The 18302-nt window shown below is 37.2% G+C and overlaps 1 protein-coding gene across 1 annotated transcript in view; it reads left to right on the forward strand.

The window, feature by feature from the left end:
- The window catches only part of DNAH6 (dynein axonemal heavy chain 6), a 222450-nt gene that overhangs the window by 61021 nt on the left and 143127 nt on the right, over positions 1 to 18302 (forward strand). The window contains exons 17-22 of the mRNA XM_030310984.1: positions 3463 to 3576; positions 5529 to 5672; positions 12330 to 12542; positions 13612 to 13704; positions 15148 to 15267; positions 17714 to 17894. Coding sequence (XP_030166844.1) covers positions 3463 to 3576; positions 5529 to 5672; positions 12330 to 12542; positions 13612 to 13704; positions 15148 to 15267; positions 17714 to 17894 — 865 coding nt within the window. The remainder of the gene's footprint in view (positions 1 to 3462; positions 3577 to 5528; positions 5673 to 12329; positions 12543 to 13611; positions 13705 to 15147; positions 15268 to 17713; positions 17895 to 18302) is intronic.

The following is an 18302-nucleotide window of genomic DNA, read 5'->3' on the forward strand; positions in this document are numbered from 1 at the left end:
ATAGTCTTGGAGGAATGACTGGACCTCACATGGGAATGTACCTATTTTCTAGAGCCCCAAATGGATGGCCAGCAAGTTTCTGAGGAGCTCTCCACTCCAGAGCCCAGGGCTTGGTGGGGGCAATCTGAAGAATAATGACTGTGGCACTAGACAATGTGACTGGTGCAGTACTTGAGATTTGTACATTGGAAAACTAGGATTCAAAATTGTTAAGTTAACTAATCTACAAGATAGGATAGTATGCAGTAGGAACTGAGGTACCAAGGAAACACTGCTTGATAAAAAGTTATAACTAACAGGTGGGCACTTCTTGGCTCAGAAGGGATAGCATTGCTTGAGACAGAGCCTGAAATAAAAGTATGTCCCCCACTTTCCACACTCTGTATCTATACTTGATTAATTCTTCTTTCATGATCAGTTCAGGTCTCACCTTCCTTCTGCAGCTCTCAATCATTTGGGAGATAGGAGTGAAGACCTAACTGGCCTAAGAAATTATTTCTAATTCTTATTTAAGACAAGGCTAGATCCCTAATGTCAGGGTGATGTTGGATCCATAAAATGAGTTTGGAAGTATTCCCACCTCTTCAGTTTTCTTCGAAAAGTCTGAGAAACTAAAGTAGACATCCAGATGGCCAACAGGCACATGAAAAGATGCTCAATGTCGCTCTTCAAGGGAAATACAAATTAAAACCACACTCAGATATCACCTCATGCCAGTCAGAGTGGTCAAAATGAACAAATCAGGAGACTAAGATGCTGGAGAGGATGTGGAGAAACGGGAACCCTCTTGCACTGTTGGTGGGAATGCAAATTGGTGCAGCCACTCTGGAAAGCAGTGTGGAGGTTCCTCAAAAAATTAAAAATAGACCTACCCTATGACCCAGCAATAGCACTGCTAGGAATTTACCCAAGGGATACAGGAGTACTGATGCATAGGGGCACTTGTACCCCAATGTTCATAGCAGCACTCTCAACAATAGCCAAATTATTGAAAGAGCCTAAATGTCCATCAACTGATGAATGGATAAAGAAATTGTGGTTTATATACACAATGGAGTACTACGTGGCAATGAGAAAGAATGAAATATGGCCCTTTGTAGCAACGTGGATGGAACTGGAGAGTGTGATGCTAAGTGAAATAAGTCATACAGAGAAAGACAGATACCATATGTTTTCACTCTTATGTGGATCCTGAGAAACTTAACAGAAACCCATGGGGGAGGGGAAGGAAAAAAAAAAGAGGTTAGAGTGGGAGAGAGCCAAAGCATAAGAGACTGTTAAAAACTGAGAACAAACTGAGGGTTGATGGGGGGTGGGAGGGCGGGGAGGGTGGGTGATGGGTATTGAGGAGGGCACCTTTTGGGATGAGCACTGGGTGTTGTATGGAAACCAATTTGACAATAAATTTCATATATTGAAAAAAAACAAGAAAAAAGAAAAGTCTGAGAAAGACTGGCATTAATTCTTTAAATGTTTGGTAGGATTCACCAGTAAAGCCATCTGCTCCTGGAGCCATCTGCTTTTGGACTTTTCTGTGTTGGGAGGTGTTTGATTATTGGTTCAATCTCCTTATTTGTTTTTGGTCTATTTAGATTTTCTATTTTTTTCTGATTCAGTCTTGGTAGATTAAAATTTTTTTTTTTTTAACGTTTATTTATTTTTGGGACAGAGAGAGACAGAGCATGAACGGGGGAGGGGCAGAGAGAGAGGGAGACACAGAATCGGAAACAGGCTCCAGGCTCTGAGCCATCAGTCCAGAGCCCGACGCGGGGCTCGAACTCACGGACTGCGAGATCGTGACCTGGCTGAAGTCGGACGCTTAACCGACTGCGCCACCCAGGCGCCCCCAGTCTTGGTAGATTATATGTTTCTAGGAATTTGTCCATTTCTTTTAACTGAATTAGTTTGCTGCCATAAAATTGTTCATAGTAGTCCCTTATCATCCTTTGTATTTCTATGGTATCAGGTATGGTATTTCCTATGATTTTATTTGAGTATAATCTCTTTTTTTCTTAGTTTAGTTGGATGCTTGTCAATTTTGTTTATCTTTTTTGAAAAACCAATTCTTGGGGCACCTGGGTGGCGCAGTCGGTTAAGCGTCCGACTTCAGCCAGGTCACGATCTCGCGGTCTGTGAGTTCGAGCCCCACGTCGGGCTCTGGGCTGATGGCTCAGAGCCTGGAGCCTGTTTCCGATTCTGTGTCTCCCTCTCTCTCTGCCCCTCCCCCGTTCATGCTCTGTCTCTTTCTGTCCCAAAAAATAAATAAACGTTGAAAAAAAAAATTAAAAAAAAAAAAGAAAAACCAATTCTTAATTTCTTTGATCTTTTCTATTTTTCTAGTCTCTATTTATTTCTACTCTGATCTTTATTTCCTTCCTTCTACTAATTTTGGGCTTAGTTTGTCCTTCTTTTGCAAGTTCCTTGTTGTGTAAAGTTGTTTAAGATCTTTCCATTTTTTTTAATATACACATGTATCACTATAAACTTACCTGTCAAAACTGCTTTTCCAGTATCCCAGAGGTTTAGATATCCTGTGTTTCCATTTTCATTTGTTTCAAGATTTTTTTTTTAATTTCTCTTTGGTTTCCCCTTTGACCTACTGGTTGGTCTGGAGTATGTTGTTTATTTTCCAAATGCTTGTAAATTTGCCAGTGTTCCTCTTGTTGATTTCTAGTTTCAAACTATTGTGTTTGAGAAAGATACTTGGTATGATTCTAATCTTAAATTTGCTAAGACTTGTTTTGTGGCCTATCATATGCTCTGTCCTGGGGAATGTTCCATGTACACTTGAAAAGAATGTGTATTCTGTTGCTGTTGGATGGAATATTCAAAGCCTTAGCTTATCACAGGGCTCAGTTTCTGTGCAAACAACCCCCCCCCCCGGGGGTTTGCCCACTTCTAAGCCAAGTCAGTTTTAATATACTTCTCATGAAAACAGCTTCTTCAGATTTTCTTGCAGTCTTTCTCTTTATGGGGTTCATATACAGCCCACAGGGTCAGAAGGAAGTAAGAAACCAGACTGTTCTTTCCATCTTAAAGCTCCCCAGCCCCTCCACCAGCTACTTCACAGACATCTCTGTCTTCTGTCATCTAGGTATACATGCCCCAAAGAAAATCAGTACCTCTGAAGACTCATTTGTTTTCCTAAAAAGGCCAGGCATGTATGATCCAACTTGAAAAAGAATGCCCATGGTACTCATAATATTTATGTTTTTGCAGAATATTTAAGTTTTAAGGAAATATAAAGCGTTATATTTTGTCACTCAATTGGAAATTTGAACATACATGGGGCGTGTGATTTGTTTTTTTTCATTTGTATCTATCTCTCTTTTTCTTTCCCCATTTAAGACCCACCCACATTCTGCTAAGTGTCACTATATCAAGAATTACTAATAGGAGGGTAACATAAGATCTTTATATCTGAAAACTAAATAGTGCATTTTGCTTATTATATTTTTAAAGATAGAAGTATCCAAGTTTGAAGCTTTGGAAGAAGTTAGTGCTGAGTTGAAGCTCAAACAATTGCTCTGGGATTCTTTATCTGAATGGGATCAACTCCAACAAGAATGGTTAAAGGTAAAACACACACACACCACAGACACACACACACACACACACACACACACACACCAAAAAAAACCCTCTCAATCCTGAAATCATTTTTTATTAATTAAATTTAAAATCCTAATAATATGAATTATGATTTTTAACAATCTAGAGTAGTCTTAATTAAGTAAAATATGCAACGTTATAATTTTATGAGAATCATGATCAGCTCTCCAGTGAAATGTGCAAAGGTCTTTCTGTCACTGTATACCACAGAGCAGAATGCATTCTTGTAAGGTAGGCTTCCTGAGTCCTCCATTTAAGAAGGCTAAATGAAGGAAGCATCAAAAGACCTCACTGCATGAAGCTTAACTGCTTTGTGGCTTCTGAATACAGTGTTGTCATGATACACTCTACCAAAGTGTTCTTGAGGATTGTAGAATTTTATTTGTGATCTGCACACTTTAGATTTCTGTTAGCTTAGGTTTCTGTTCTTCTTTTGACAACAAAGGAAACCATTTTGTTCACTGTGATGGAATAGAATCAGAGTAATGAGTTCCGAGCTCAACAGTAAATTACTTTAATTAGGGGGCCAAGGACAACAGCCACCATAGAATTTGGTTTCTAAGGTCTACCAAAAATTCAAATCTTGATAAGGGTCAGCCCTCTAGAAGGGAGAATAGATGACCATCTATTCTTTTACATGTGATATAGACATGTTAGAAATACCATCAACTTTATAAATATTGTTTTTACACTTGCTCATTCAGCCTACTTGTGCTGATACCTATAATTAGAAGTCACATGTCTGGGTTAAACACCAGTGACACAGAAAATGTTTGCCAGACAGCGTTCTAAGTGCTGGGTATACCAGTAGAGAATAAAAAGGACAGAGTCCAACCCTTCACAGAACTTATCTTTTGGTGAGGAAAACAGAAAACAAACAGATATATGCTACAATATCAAAGATTTTAAGTGCTCCTGTATAACTCCTTTATCACTTATCTCAGAGGTAGAAAATGTTCCTGAGGAGTAAAGAAAAAGCTTGAGAGTTTTCTCATTACCACCATACTTTAGAACAGAAACCTCAAAAATGGGATGATTTCATCAGAGGAAACACACAAAAAAACCCATTAGGGGACAGAAAGGAAGTATTGAACCTAGAAAGAAAAAAAGAAAAGGAAGGTTTATAAATACATATAACCTACTAGTTTCAAATGTATAATCTGTGTATATTGTGAAATGATCACTACAGTAAGTGTAGTTACCATCTATTGCCATATATAATTTTGGCAATTTTTTCCATATGATGAGAACTTCTAAGATCTCTTAGCAACTTTCAAATATGTAATATAGTATTGTTAACTATAGTCACCATGCTCCACATTAAATCTCTGTGACTTATCTATTTTATAACTAGAAGTTTATATCTTCTTACTCCTTCACCCATTTCACCTACACCCACCTCTACCTCTGGCAACCACCAATCTGTTTTCTATATATGTTTCTTTTCATTTCATTTTGTTTTGTTTCAGATTGCACATGTATGTTAGATCATACAGTATTTGTCTCTCTGTTTATATAACTGAGAAGTATATTTATAGATACATGTATATATTGGGGTACATCTTTTAATCATATATATTAAAAGTGTACATAATCAAATAATAGAAGACTACTGGGTGAGAAATTTCTAGTTAGTAGCTAGTTGTCTTTTTACAAGAGTTAGCTCTCGGGAATAAATTACAGGGATTGTAATACTGCATTTGATGATGTGGGAGACAAGAACATGAAAGGAATAAATAAGCGAGGCCTGATACACTATTGGCAATCTTAATAAGTAAAACCATTTCCAAAAGTATAGAGTTAACTTGGATTAACAATTTACCTACTGGAAAATCTGAGTAAAGTAAAAAATTTTACTGTTTCAAAGTTGCCCTTATCATATGTCTTAACTTTTTTTTTTCTTCTAATTTTTATAGTCCAAATTTGACGGCCTGGATCCAGAAGTCCTAAATAGTCAAGTTTCTAAATATGCCAAATTTGTGACTCAATTGGAAAAAGGCTTGCCACCCAACAGTGTAGTTCCTCAGCTAAAATGTAAGGTGGAAAAAATGAAAGAAAAGGTAAGTTTGGTAGAAATTATTTCAAAAACTCCAGGTCAGTCCATTCATTACTACCTGATGCTAATGAGACCAAAGTCCGGAATTCTCCCCTGTTTAAATTAGCTTAGCAGAGAGAAAAGAAAGAACAGACCAATTCAATTTTTTCAGAGACAGACCGCATCCTTATCTTCAATTGGCCAAATCATGAATTGAATACCTTGGTTCAGGGGCATTCAGAGTAAGAGCTTCCCCCCCCGCCCCCCCCCATCCCCTGTGTTAGGGATCTTAGTGCAGGAGGGGATGGGAAGATGCTGACCCACTCAGCCCTTAGACAGCCAGATGAGGCTAGTGTAGTCTTGTCCATTTGTACCACCGGGCCAAACACACATGCCATTTTCTAGACATGCCACGATGTGAGGGTTGAGAAGCCCAGCAGTGGGTTTGTGAAGCTGGCTCTTTGAAGCCTAATGCTGCTAAACGAGTACTTGAAATGGGAAAGAAAGGGAGTATGATTTTATCCTTTTAAGCAGTTTTAGATTTTTAAAAAAAAAGATGAGAGAAAGGGCTAAAAGAAGACATGGGTAGGAAAAGTAAGCAAAACTTCAGGCACAACAAGAAGCAGTTTTTCCCCAAGAAGAGCGTTTTTGCAGTTTTCCCCTCTTTCACTTTACAGTATGTAGTAAAAACGCTTTTCCAAAGTTACTTACGTCAGCCTCTTTGTTCTCCATTGCCCTTCGTGTGGTTATATCGTACAATTGTAAACAAATCTATTTGTCACAGTCTTTGTTCCATTTTGCATTCCTTCAAAGGTCTAGTGGATTTTTTTTAACTTGTATATAATAAAAGTCACTTTTTGTGGTATATAGTTCTGTGGGTTTTTACAAGTGGGTAAAATCATGTACCCAACACAACAGGACTCTACAGAATCATTCCATTACCCCCCAATTTCCCATCTGATGTTCTTTGTCATCAGCCCCTCCTTCCATCCCAGCCTTAGGCAACCACTGACCTGTTTTCTGTCCCTAAAGTTCTTCATTTTATAAATGGAATTTTAAAAGGAATGATACAATATACAGCCTTTTGGGTCTGTCAGTGTTCACTTAGAAAAATGCATTTAAAATGCATCTAGGTACTTATCTTCAGAATATGTAACACACTCTTATAATTCAAAAATAAAAGGAGAAATAACCCTTTAAAATGGGCAAAGGAGGGGCGCCTGGGTGGCGCAGTCGGTTAAGCGTCCGACTTCAGCCAGGTCACGATCTCGCGGTCCGTGAGTTCGAGCCCCGCGTCGGGCTCTGGGCTGATGGCTCAGAGCCTGGGGCCTGTTTCAGATTCTGTGGCTCCCTCTCTCTCTGCCCCTCCCCCGTTCATGCTCTGTCTCTCTCTGTCCCAAAAATAAATAAAACGTTGAAAAAAAAAAAAAATTAAAAAAAAAAAAAAATGGGCAAAGGATTTGAATAGACAGGTCCCTGAAGAAGATATATGAAAAGATGCTGAATATCATTAGCCATCAGGGAAATGCAAATCAAAGGTACAATGAGATACCAGTCCATACCCACTAGAATAGCTATCATCGAAAGGACAGATTATATAATAAGTGTTGGTGAGGATCTGGAGCAATTCGAACCCTTACATGTTTATGGTGGAATTAGAAACTGGTACTGCTTCTTTGGAAAACAGTTTGGCAGTTTCTCAAAAGTAATTCCATTTCTAAGCATGTATCTAAGAGAATTGAAAACATATATTTACACAAACATGTGCACGTGAATGTTCTTAGAGGCATTATTCATCATAGCTAAAAGTGAGAATAACGCCAATGTCTTCAACTAATGACTCAATCAACAAAATGTAATATATCCATACAATGGAATGCTATTCAGTAATAAAAAGGAATGAAGTACTGATACCTGCTACAGTATAGATGACCCTGAAAACATTATACTAAGTGAAAAAAGCCAGTCACAAAAAGACTACATAGCATATGGTGTCATAGATAGGAAATGTTCAGAATAAAGAAATCCATAGATAAGAGAAAGTAGATTCGTGGTTACCGGGCACTGTGGAGAAGCAGAAGTGGGTGGTGAGAGTTAATGGGTATGGGGTTTCCTTTTGGGGTGATAAGATAGTGATAGGTAGTTAATAGTGGTAGTTCTAAAATTAGATAGTGGTGATAGCTGTACAATCTCTGTGAATTAGAATATCTAAAAAAAGGATTCTTTCATGTTGTTACGTGAATCAACAGTTTATTTTTATTGCTGAGTAGTATTATTGCCATCGGTTTATCTATTCACCCATTGAAAGACATGTGGGTTATGACCAGTTTTAAAGCGATTATTAATAAGCTACTATTCACAGTGATGTATAGCTTTTTGAGTGGACATGAGGTTTTGCTTCAGTGGGGTGGATAACTAGGAGTGAGATTACTAGGTGGCATGGTAAGTATGTGCATGTATATGTTTATAAGAAATTCCCCCAGTTGTATTTCAAAGGTAATGATTTGCCTTCCCACAAGCAGCGTGTGAGAATTCTAGCTGTTCCTCAGCCTCCCAGCACTTGTTCTCATTGGGGAGGGCTTTGTGTGGTGTGGCTTGGTTTTCATTTTAGTCACTCCGGTAAATGTATAGAATAGCTCACGGTGGTCACCCTGCATTTTGCTAGTGACTAATGATGTGGAGCATCTTTTTTTTAATGCTTCTCCTCCATCCTTTTATCTTCCTTGCTGAAATATCTGTTTGGCTCTTTGCCCAATTTTTAATTTAGTTGCTTGTTTTGTTATTACTGTGTTTTAAGAGCTCTTTACCTAATCTGGATCAAAGTCCTTTTTCAAATATGTAACTTGAAAATATTTTTTCCCACTCAGCAGCTTGTCTCTTTAGTCCCTTGCCAGTGACTTTCACTTGATCTTAGCCAAAAGGCCGAGAAGCGATGCCAGTGACTTTCAGAGCACAGACTGTGTTAACCCGAATAAAATTCAATTTATATGTTTTGCTTTTACGAATTATCTTTTTAGTATAGTACCTAAAAATGTTTTGCCAAACTTAAGGGTCACACAGATTTTCTCCTGTATTTTCCTCTAGAAGTTTTGTAGTTTTATGCTTTTTTTTACATTAAAGTTTATGATTTATTTTGAGTTATATTGCATAAAATATGACATATATGTCAAGGTTTACATTCTTTATATATCGATATCCATTTGATCCAGGACCATTATTTGAAAAGACCATCCTTTCTCCATTGAACCGTCCTTGCACCTTTGCGAAAAGTCAGCTGGCAATATTTTTTAGTCTGTTTCTGGGTTCCATTCTGTTTTGTTGTTCTGAGTCTATTCTTTCTCTGGTACTACACTGTCTTGATGACTATACTTAGTAAGTCTTGAAATCAGGTAGGCATAAGTCCTCCAAATTTGTTCTTTTTTCATAACTGTTTTGTCTATTCTAATTTCTTTACCTTTCCATATAAATCTTAGAATTAGGTTGTTGATATGTATAAAAAATTGTTGGCAAGTTTTGAAGGATTGTGTTGAATCTATAGATCAATTTGAAGAGAACTGACTTCTTAACCAGAGTGAATTTTCCAATCTATTACCAGCATATCTCTTCATTTAGTTAAGTCTTCTTTTATTTTTTTCATTGAAGTTTTGTAGTTTCAATACATAGATTCTGCATGTATTTTATTAGATTTATAACTAAGTATTAATGTTATCCTGAATAATATTGTTTTTAATTTCAAATTTTAATTGTTCATTGCTGCTATATAGGAATACTATTGACCTTTGTATACTGATCTTATATCCTGTGAACTTACTAAATTCACTTTTTAATTTTAGGAGATTTTTGTACATTAAAATGAATTGGGAAGTGTGTCTTCCTCTTCTGTTTTCTGGAGGAGATGGTGTAGAATTAACATTATTTCTTCTTTAAATTTTTAGCACAATTCACCAGGGAAGCCATTGCAGCATTAAATTTTCTTTATTGGGAGGATTTGAACTAGAAATTGAATTCCTTGATACATATTGAATTATTTGGGTTATCTTTTTTTTCTTGAGGAGTTTTATAGTGTATTTTTGTATATATAGACATAGAGTTGATCATGGTATTTCTTTATTATCCTTTAAAAGTATGTGGGATCAGAAGTGATGTCTTTTTCATTGTTGATGTTGATCATTTGTATCTTCTATATAGATTTGTCTGTTCTCTGTCTGCTTATCTATCTGTCTGCCAACTAATCCATCCATTCATTCAGTTGTTTATTTGTGTCAATATGAACTTGTGGATATATATTTTATTAGATTATAATAAATATAATAATATAATAAATATATAATGCAATACTACATTATTTATTGTTTGCTTAAATCATTACCACTTTGGCCATCAAGATTCTCTCAGTTGACTTCTGTGTCCCTTTTATGTACCCCATCATTTTCATTTTTTTTTTGTACTTTTACCTTTACATGTACTGTAAGCATGATATATTGCCGTTAATTTATTTTATATCATCATCTTTCAGGACAATAAAAATAGGAAACAAAATGAAATTTATTTTGCCTCTATTCCACTTCCAGTGTTCTTCATTTCTTTGTATGGATCTAAGATTCTGATTCATAGCATATTCATTCTGCCTGAAGAACTTCCTTTAATATTTCTTATTGAGTAGGTATGCTAACAATGAATTCCCTAAATTTCCATTTTGAAAAAGTCTTTATCCTTTATTTTGAATGATAATTTAACTGGCTATATAATTCTAAGTCAACAGGTTTTGTTTTTTCTTTCAGCAATTTAAAAGTGTCCTTTCATTGCTTTCTTGCTTGCATGGTTTCTGACAAGAAATCTGCTCTAGTTCTTGTCCCCGTTCTTCTGTAGATAATATGTATTTTTTGGTTGGACTGCCTTCAAGATGATCTCGTTTTCTTAGTTTTTGTCAGTATATAATGTGATATGCCCAGGTATGTGTTGTTGTCATTGTTTACAGTTTGCATTTATCCTGCTTAGCATTCTCTGAGTTTCTTGGATCTGTGGTTTGGTGTCTGTCTTTAATTTTGGGAAAAAAAATGCGGCCATTATTTTTTCTTTGGGATTTCTATTGCATATTTTAGACCACTTGATTGCTGTCCTTTAGCTCTTGGATGTTCTGTTCTGTTCTGTGGTTTTGGTTTTGGTTTTTGGTTGCTTGGGTTTCTTTTGTTTTCACTATTTTTTCTCATGTGTCAGTTTGGGGAATTTCTACTCACTTATCTTCCAATTCACTGATTCCTTGGCTGTGTCAAGCTCAACAAAGGCATTCTTTGTCTCTCTTGCTGCCTTTTTCAATTCTAACATTTATTTAATTTGTAATTATAGCTTCACCCTTCCTATTGACATTTCCCATCTGATCTTGTATGTTGCCTACTTTTTCCACTAGAGCCATTAACATATTAATTACAGTTATTTTGAATTCTCTATTAATTTCAACATTGTGTGTATCCTATCTTTCTATTTCCTTTGTCTCTTAAATGTATGTTTATCTTCACTTTTTATACAGTTCTTACATTTTTTATTGAAAGGCAAACATCTTATATGGTACAGTAGATACTAGAGTAAATAATTTTTATGTCTTTCCTTCTACTTGGCTTTTTGTATGGCATGCTATCTTAAATATAGTAAGGACTTGGGCTGGATTTGAGGTTTGATGTTGCTATGGTTACCCTTAGTCTATTACAGCCTTCAAATTATTCTTTTGATAGCTTGTGTTTATGGTTTGCCAAAGATTATTTTTTCAACTTTTGTTTCTCTGTGACCTTGGGTCCTCCCTTTTTATTGTCCCCAGAGAAAATCTGTATTTTACAGCTAACCAGTCTGTATTGTACTGTTATTTTTATTCAATATTTGTTAGCCTGATAGGAGAGATGAGGAGGGGCATTCCCTCATGTGCTGATTAAGCCTCTATCTTAGCAAGGCACTAAGTCCCTTGTGCTTAGACTTCTGACCTTCACAGGTGTTCCTGCCCCTCCTCTAGCTGTAGTAATGAGCCTAGAATGTATTTCTTTCTATTCCCCATGAGTAGAGCTTTTATTTTTCCAGTTTTGTTTCTCCAGTTATATACAGAAATCTACAATGGGTTATTACCAGTGTTTAAAATGACAGTGTTTGTTGCTCACTTCCCTGACATTAAGTTTTTTGTTCCATAAAGAAACTAGGAGAAATGGGTTGGTTAGAGTTATAATAGTAAATGTTATTTTCCTTCCCCAGCCAGTACCATCAGGTAGGCTTTCTTAGGTTTCTCCCCACTCTTCCCTGTGAACACCTCTATATTTGTAGCCCCCAGGGACTTCACACTCTCATGCTACCCTACGCTCACTCTTTAGCAATTTATTTGTAAAATTTAGCTGAATCTTCTTACTAGCTTAAATGGTAACCCAAGGCATCTGTCCTTGGTAAGCAAATTCTCAGGTCCTGTTTTTTTGCTGTAGAGAAACCAGTCTCTCCCCAAATTTGAGTTTGTTGGTTGCCCTGCAACCTTAATTTTTTGGTGGGCTTGATAGAAGTCATTAATTTTTCATTTGTCCAGATATTTCTTTTTGTAAGAGTGTAAGTAGTGTTCATTCCAATTCTCTACATTCCTGAATTAAAACCAGAAGCCTTGAGCTATGTTTTTAAGATAAAAAGCAAGGTGCCTTTGAGAGTGTTTGCTTTCCAGCTTCCAGTTATCATTGACTTGAGGAATCCAACTTTGAAGCCAAGACATTGGGCAGCTATTGAACAAACAGTTGACGCCACCCTAGTGGACCTTGACATTCCATTAACCTTGGAGAGGCTCTCTGAGTTGCATGTTTTCGATTTTGGCCAAGAAATCCAGGACATTTCTGGACAGGCTTCTGGAGAAGCTGCCTTAGAAATAATTCTTAAAAAGGTAAACCTGAAAAATATATATTCTCAAGATCAGGGAATATAAAGGTTTTCATATTCAGCATGAAGATCACCAACTTTTGATTCATCTAGATGGATTTTTCAACTCTGCAGCTTTCACCCTCTCATTATCAGCCATCTTTCTGTTCTTTCCCTACATTTATTATCATTATCATTATCATCAGCACTTTTATCAATATCCTCTTTCCACTTAGCTTCAAGCCCAATAGGAACTTGTTAACAACGAAGTTTGAAATTGGCATGCTTATTTAAAAAACCACATACCGGGGCGCCTGGGTGGCGCAGTCGGTTGGGCGTCCGACTTCAGCCAGGTCACGATCTCGCGGTCCGTGAGTTCGAGCCCCGCGTCAGGCTCTGGGCTGATGGCTCAGAGCCTGGAGCCTGTTTCCGATTCTGTGTCTCCCTCTCTCTCTGCCCCTCCCCCGTTCATGCTCTGTCTCTCTGTGTCCCCAAAAAATAAATAAACGTTGAAAAAAAAAATTTTTTTAAAGAAAAAAACCACATACCAAGGAAGATCTTTTATAGCAAAATACATTATCTTTCAAACTACTAAAAAAAACAAAACAAAACTGTGAAATGCTACAAAAGACATTGAAGAAACTTCCCTACTTAGGCTACTTACCTCCTTATCCTAAAAATACACACATACCTACAAATTACCTGTGTAAAAAAATATTTTCCTTATAGTTTTTTGATATTTCCCTTATATTAAAGCATAAAGTGGTAAGGATACACATTAAGGTATCACAAGTTATTCTTAGGTATTAATGTTTGTCAATAAAATTTAGCTTATCAGTATGCTTTAACCAAGAAGAAAATATTGAGTTTTAAAGGCAGTCAGGAGGAGAATGGGATAATTATGGATTTTTCACTTATTTCTTTTTTTTTTTTAAATATATTTATTGTTATATTGGTTTCCATACAACACCCAGTGCTCATCCCAACAGGTGCCCTCCTCAATGCCCATCTTCATTTATTTCATTCTACATACATTTATTGAGCACTTAAACACAAATGAATTTAGGTATTCTAAGATTTGAATTATTTCTAAGGTGGAAGATTCTTGGAAAACAACTGAATTTGTCATTCTCCCTCACCGTGACTCCAAAGATGTGTTTATCCTGGGCGGCACAGATGACATACAGGTGGGTAACTGAGTTATTGAAAACCTGTGGTAAAGATTTTTTAAGTCAGACCTACCCCTGAATCTTCTGTAGGAGGTTATGATGGAGAAATGAAATATGAGAGTTACTAAATAAGAAAAAATCTATTTGGAAAGGCAAAATATGAATATGAATAAATGACATGAATGCTTGTACATAAAGTATCTAGCAAAGCAATAAATATGGCATATATATGTCGTGTGTGTGTGTGTGTGTGTGTGTGTGTGTGTGTGTGTGTGTGTGAATTATGATCCTGCAGTTAACTGTTGAGGAATTTAGAAAAGCCAGAGATAATTTATGGCTGAAGTGATCAGAGAACACTTCCTAGACCAGCCAAGACATGCTGGACTTGAAGGAGTAAATGGGATTTGACAGACACAGATGAGAATGAAGGGCATTTCAAACCATTTAACTGAGGCAAAAAACAAAACAAAGCAAAACAAAACATGAACAAGCATTTCAGATTCATAGCACACTAGGAAACTAGGTTCACTTGAATTTTTTTGAGATGGGAAATAGATGACCATACTCTATGAGTAACAAAAGAAAATAAATCTAATCCATGTTTTTGGAATATTCTTCGTGACTTAAAATTCAAGGGCACCTTTGTTTAACCAAAGGATCTGTGTCTTATGGCCTAAATATAAAAAGCAAAGCCCTGGCCCATTAGGGTGTACCCAGGTCAGAACTAGGGATGCAATGGCTTTGCTGGGTGTAGGTTGGAAGAGTAAGGCCAGATGTCACTCTGGGCAGTGGATGGCAGAGCAGACCCAAGATGAAAATCAGGCAGGATGAGGCCAAGTGGTGCTAGGTGGTGGCACTTCTGTCCTCAATAAATTCACAACTTAAATAGAGCAATTAAAATCCTTTAGATTCACAGACACATTTTCTGAATGCACATGTCTTGTGAGGGTTGCTGTAGTGTAAGGTGGGGGGAAGTAGGGGAAGAAGGTAGAGGGAACACTGTTCGTAGTCATTCTGAGCTTCATGTGAATGAGTTCAGTTTCCCTCTTCCTCAAGATAATTGAGAGAAAGTGATGTTTCATTGGTAGAGGAGACAGCTAATTTTGCAAGTTTTGAGTACTTTGAGAAATAAAAGCCTGCATGACCAAATGGTATAAAGAAGATACCAGATACCTAAAAGTAGGGGAAGTGAGGAAAAGAGTATTGAGCCAAACAGAAACATGTGCCATTAATAATTACAGAAACAGCTAAGATTTGGCAATCAAAAGTTCTCTTCTCGGTGACTTTTGAGAGAATATCATGATAAAGTGGATAAGGAAGGGAAGTGGATGGGTAGGAAACAGTAGGTGGTACTAAGCTATTTATTCAAAAAGCTTCTAAGTGGACTCTTGGGATTAAATATCTGTATTATCATTGAGAGCACAAACACATGATGTTGCATGTTTTTGTCTTTCTTTAAAGGTCCTTCTTGATGACAGCACCATCAACATTGCAACCATTGCCTCATCACGTTACGTTGGTCCACTGAAAACTCGAGTGGATGACTGGCAGAAACAACTTGCTTTATTTAATCAAACACTGGTAAGTGAGGACAATTTCAATTCATGCACTCAGAAAATTGGAGAGCCACAGAACCTTAGAAGTCATTTCAATCATTTAAATATTATGTAGTTTAGATACAAGATTTAATTGTCAATATTTTATTATGTTCAGAATGTAAGGAAAATGCCAATATACTAAGCTCTTCTTTATATGATTATGCCATCTCCTTGTATTAGTTATTTTTGCCATGAAACAGAATACCACAAACTTGGTAGTATGAAACAGTGTACATTTATTAGCCCACAGTTTCTGTGGGTCAGGAGTTCAGATGTGGCTTAAACCGGGTCTCCTACTTAGGGTCTCAAAGGTTCAATCAAGATGTGGGCCAGGACTCAATTCACATCAGAAGTTCGGCTCAGGGAGGGTTCCCTTCCAAGCTCACTCAGGTTGTTAGCAGAAATCATTTCTTTGCAACTCTGGGACTAAGGGCTTCAGTTTCTTGCTGGCTGTTAGCTGGAAGTCATCCTCAGCTCCTATATGTTCCCCACATTTTTCGTTTATTTGTAAGTCTATAGCTTCAGTGAAACAAAAACTGACAGTGTGGTATGAAGTTTACATTTAAAGTTTTCACAGCAACCTACCACATGCCTGAAAAGACCTTACAATGGAGTCTAGATGCCGGTCTAGATGGTGTCAAGTACTGATGGGTATCATGATTCAAGATAGCATTTTGGGTATTAGTTAAATCTTAAGATTAAAAAAATTGTGTGTGTGTGTGTGTGTGTGTGTGTGTGTGTGTGTGTGTGTGTGTTTTAAAGTGACCACTGCCCCAGTCAAAAGACCCAGGCTTTTGAAATCATTCAGCTCTTAAAATGACTCAATAAGCATGTGTTGTCACATGTGAGAACACAGCATGACTGAATCCTGCCACCAATGGTTTCAGAATTCAAAGTTCAAAAAAACAGAGAGGCTCCAGGAGTTTTTCACTCTAAGAACATGAGCCCTTGTGTTTCCCTACTCTCATTCCCCATGTACCACCCTCTTCCCCTCCCTAAGTACTTCAGCTAGTGACTTGGATGGACAAGCTGATACTTATAACCTAAATGATTGGAAAGAAAGGGGCTTCGTGTCAATTTGAAGACTTAGCACCTCTAAGACAGAGCAATCTGCCTATGCATATACTCCAATAAAAGATTTTTCCCTCCTCAACCAGTTTCCATCCCAAAATGGCAGGGGGCTTCGGTCACTTATTAACTGGCTTAGACCTTGTCTGGCAACAGAATTAAGCTCAGGCAGGGAGCACCTTGGTTTATAAGCTGCAGGTATTCACAGCTTTTAAACAGCTTCTCACAGTGCTGCAGCAACTTCACATTTACTGGAAAAACATGCACTGTTGCTTGAAGTCTCCTTGGTACCCTTCCTTGTGGTACACCCTTCCCTTTTATTTTATTCTACTTCAGATTATCCCACAGTGAAACAAAGAACCCACTTATACTGATCTTTGTTCCCATCCAATCTCTCTCTTAGACTAAAGGTTTTTAATTATGATTTTGATTTAATTATGTTTAAGCTTCTATATATTCTAATATGAAAAGTTATCTGTGAAATAATACACTAAGTAGGAAACGATAATTTGTTCCAATTTTGATTCATAGAGATCTTTTTCAGGAATCCACCCTCTTGGATGAACACTTTACAATCTGACCCCTGTTTGGCCTCTACTGATGGCTGAGCCAAGCCAGAATTAACTGTGTAGAAAGTATGAGACCTGCGATAAATCAGGGAGTGGTTGTGACACTAGGCTTTAGGCATAACCCCCAAATCTGGAGTGAGAAGTGAGAAACTCTTTCACAGATGTTGGGCCTATGCATGCAATGGCAGGAGGCATAGGAGACCGTGAGATCTACAGCCCCAACCCTGCAGTTCTGGTTTCTTTGATTAACCATGCTTCTCCAAGGGGAGAAGCAATGGGTGATTTTCTTCTTCCTCCAGTCCTCTGGGTTTGCCACATGCTCTGTCACAAGCAGATTTTACTCTTTTGATTGAAGAAAATAAATCCTGTTTCTTTTTTAAAAAGGAAGAGAGGGAAGAATATAGAGACAATTGAGGCAAAAATAAAAAACACCTTTTTTTTGGAGAGCCTTGTCTATATTTGGAAATAGTCACTTAACAACACTTCCCAACCCTTCATATTTCTTTTAGCATCTTGCTTCCCCTAAGACTGTCTGCTCTTAGCATTTTAATCCTCTTTCTCTGGGTCCCTTCTGATTACCATACAGTAGATTCCTTATAACTCTACTCAGTAGAAGAGGGGTAGAAATTAGGCTGCAGTGAGTCTTGGACCTTTTAAGGAGGTTCCATCTCAAAGAAACTGTGTGAAGCTCCCCCAGTGAAAGATATAGTGAGTCCCCATGTAATTATTTTTAATGTAACTGTGTTTTTAATTCAGGATTAAAAATTGATAATGCTCATATTTTTCTCCTAGGAAGAGTGGCTGAACTGTCAGCGAAACTGGCTCTACCTAGAAAGTATTTTTAATGCTCCAGATATTCAGAGGCAATTGCCTGCCGAGGCTAAGATGTTCCTTCAAGTGGATAAGTCATGGAAGGAAATCATGAGGAAGGTGAACCGGTTGCCTAATGCTCTTCGAGCCGCTACTCAACCAGGTATAAAACACAATTTCAAAAACACACAAAAAGACTTTACAGGCGTCTAAACTGTTTAACGCCTATAAGGTTCTAACAATATGTGGTACACTCAATCCTTGATTCTTGTCAGTATTAGTGACCAGGAATATTTGATACTCTTATTGAACGATGTGAATTGAACACTGTTGTTGTTGTTGTTTTTGTTGTCGTTGTTGTTATCATTGTTATTATTACCTCTCAGCTTAGTTCATAGTTTTGGCACCCAAGAATCTGATTTTTTTTTGCTGCTCTTATAATTTGGGGATGCTGCCACAGAGTATCAATGATGCTTACATGTCACAATTTGACTACAAGACATATATTCACATTCCGTTGACCCATTCTGCTAAAGCTCTCATAAACTTATGACTGGAAAACTTTCCACAT

The sequence above is a fragment of the Lynx canadensis genome, chromosome A3, assembly GCF_007474595.2.
Source record: "Lynx canadensis isolate LIC74 chromosome A3, mLynCan4.pri.v2, whole genome shotgun sequence".
Taxonomy (NCBI): Eukaryota; Metazoa; Chordata; class Mammalia; order Carnivora; family Felidae; genus Lynx; species Lynx canadensis.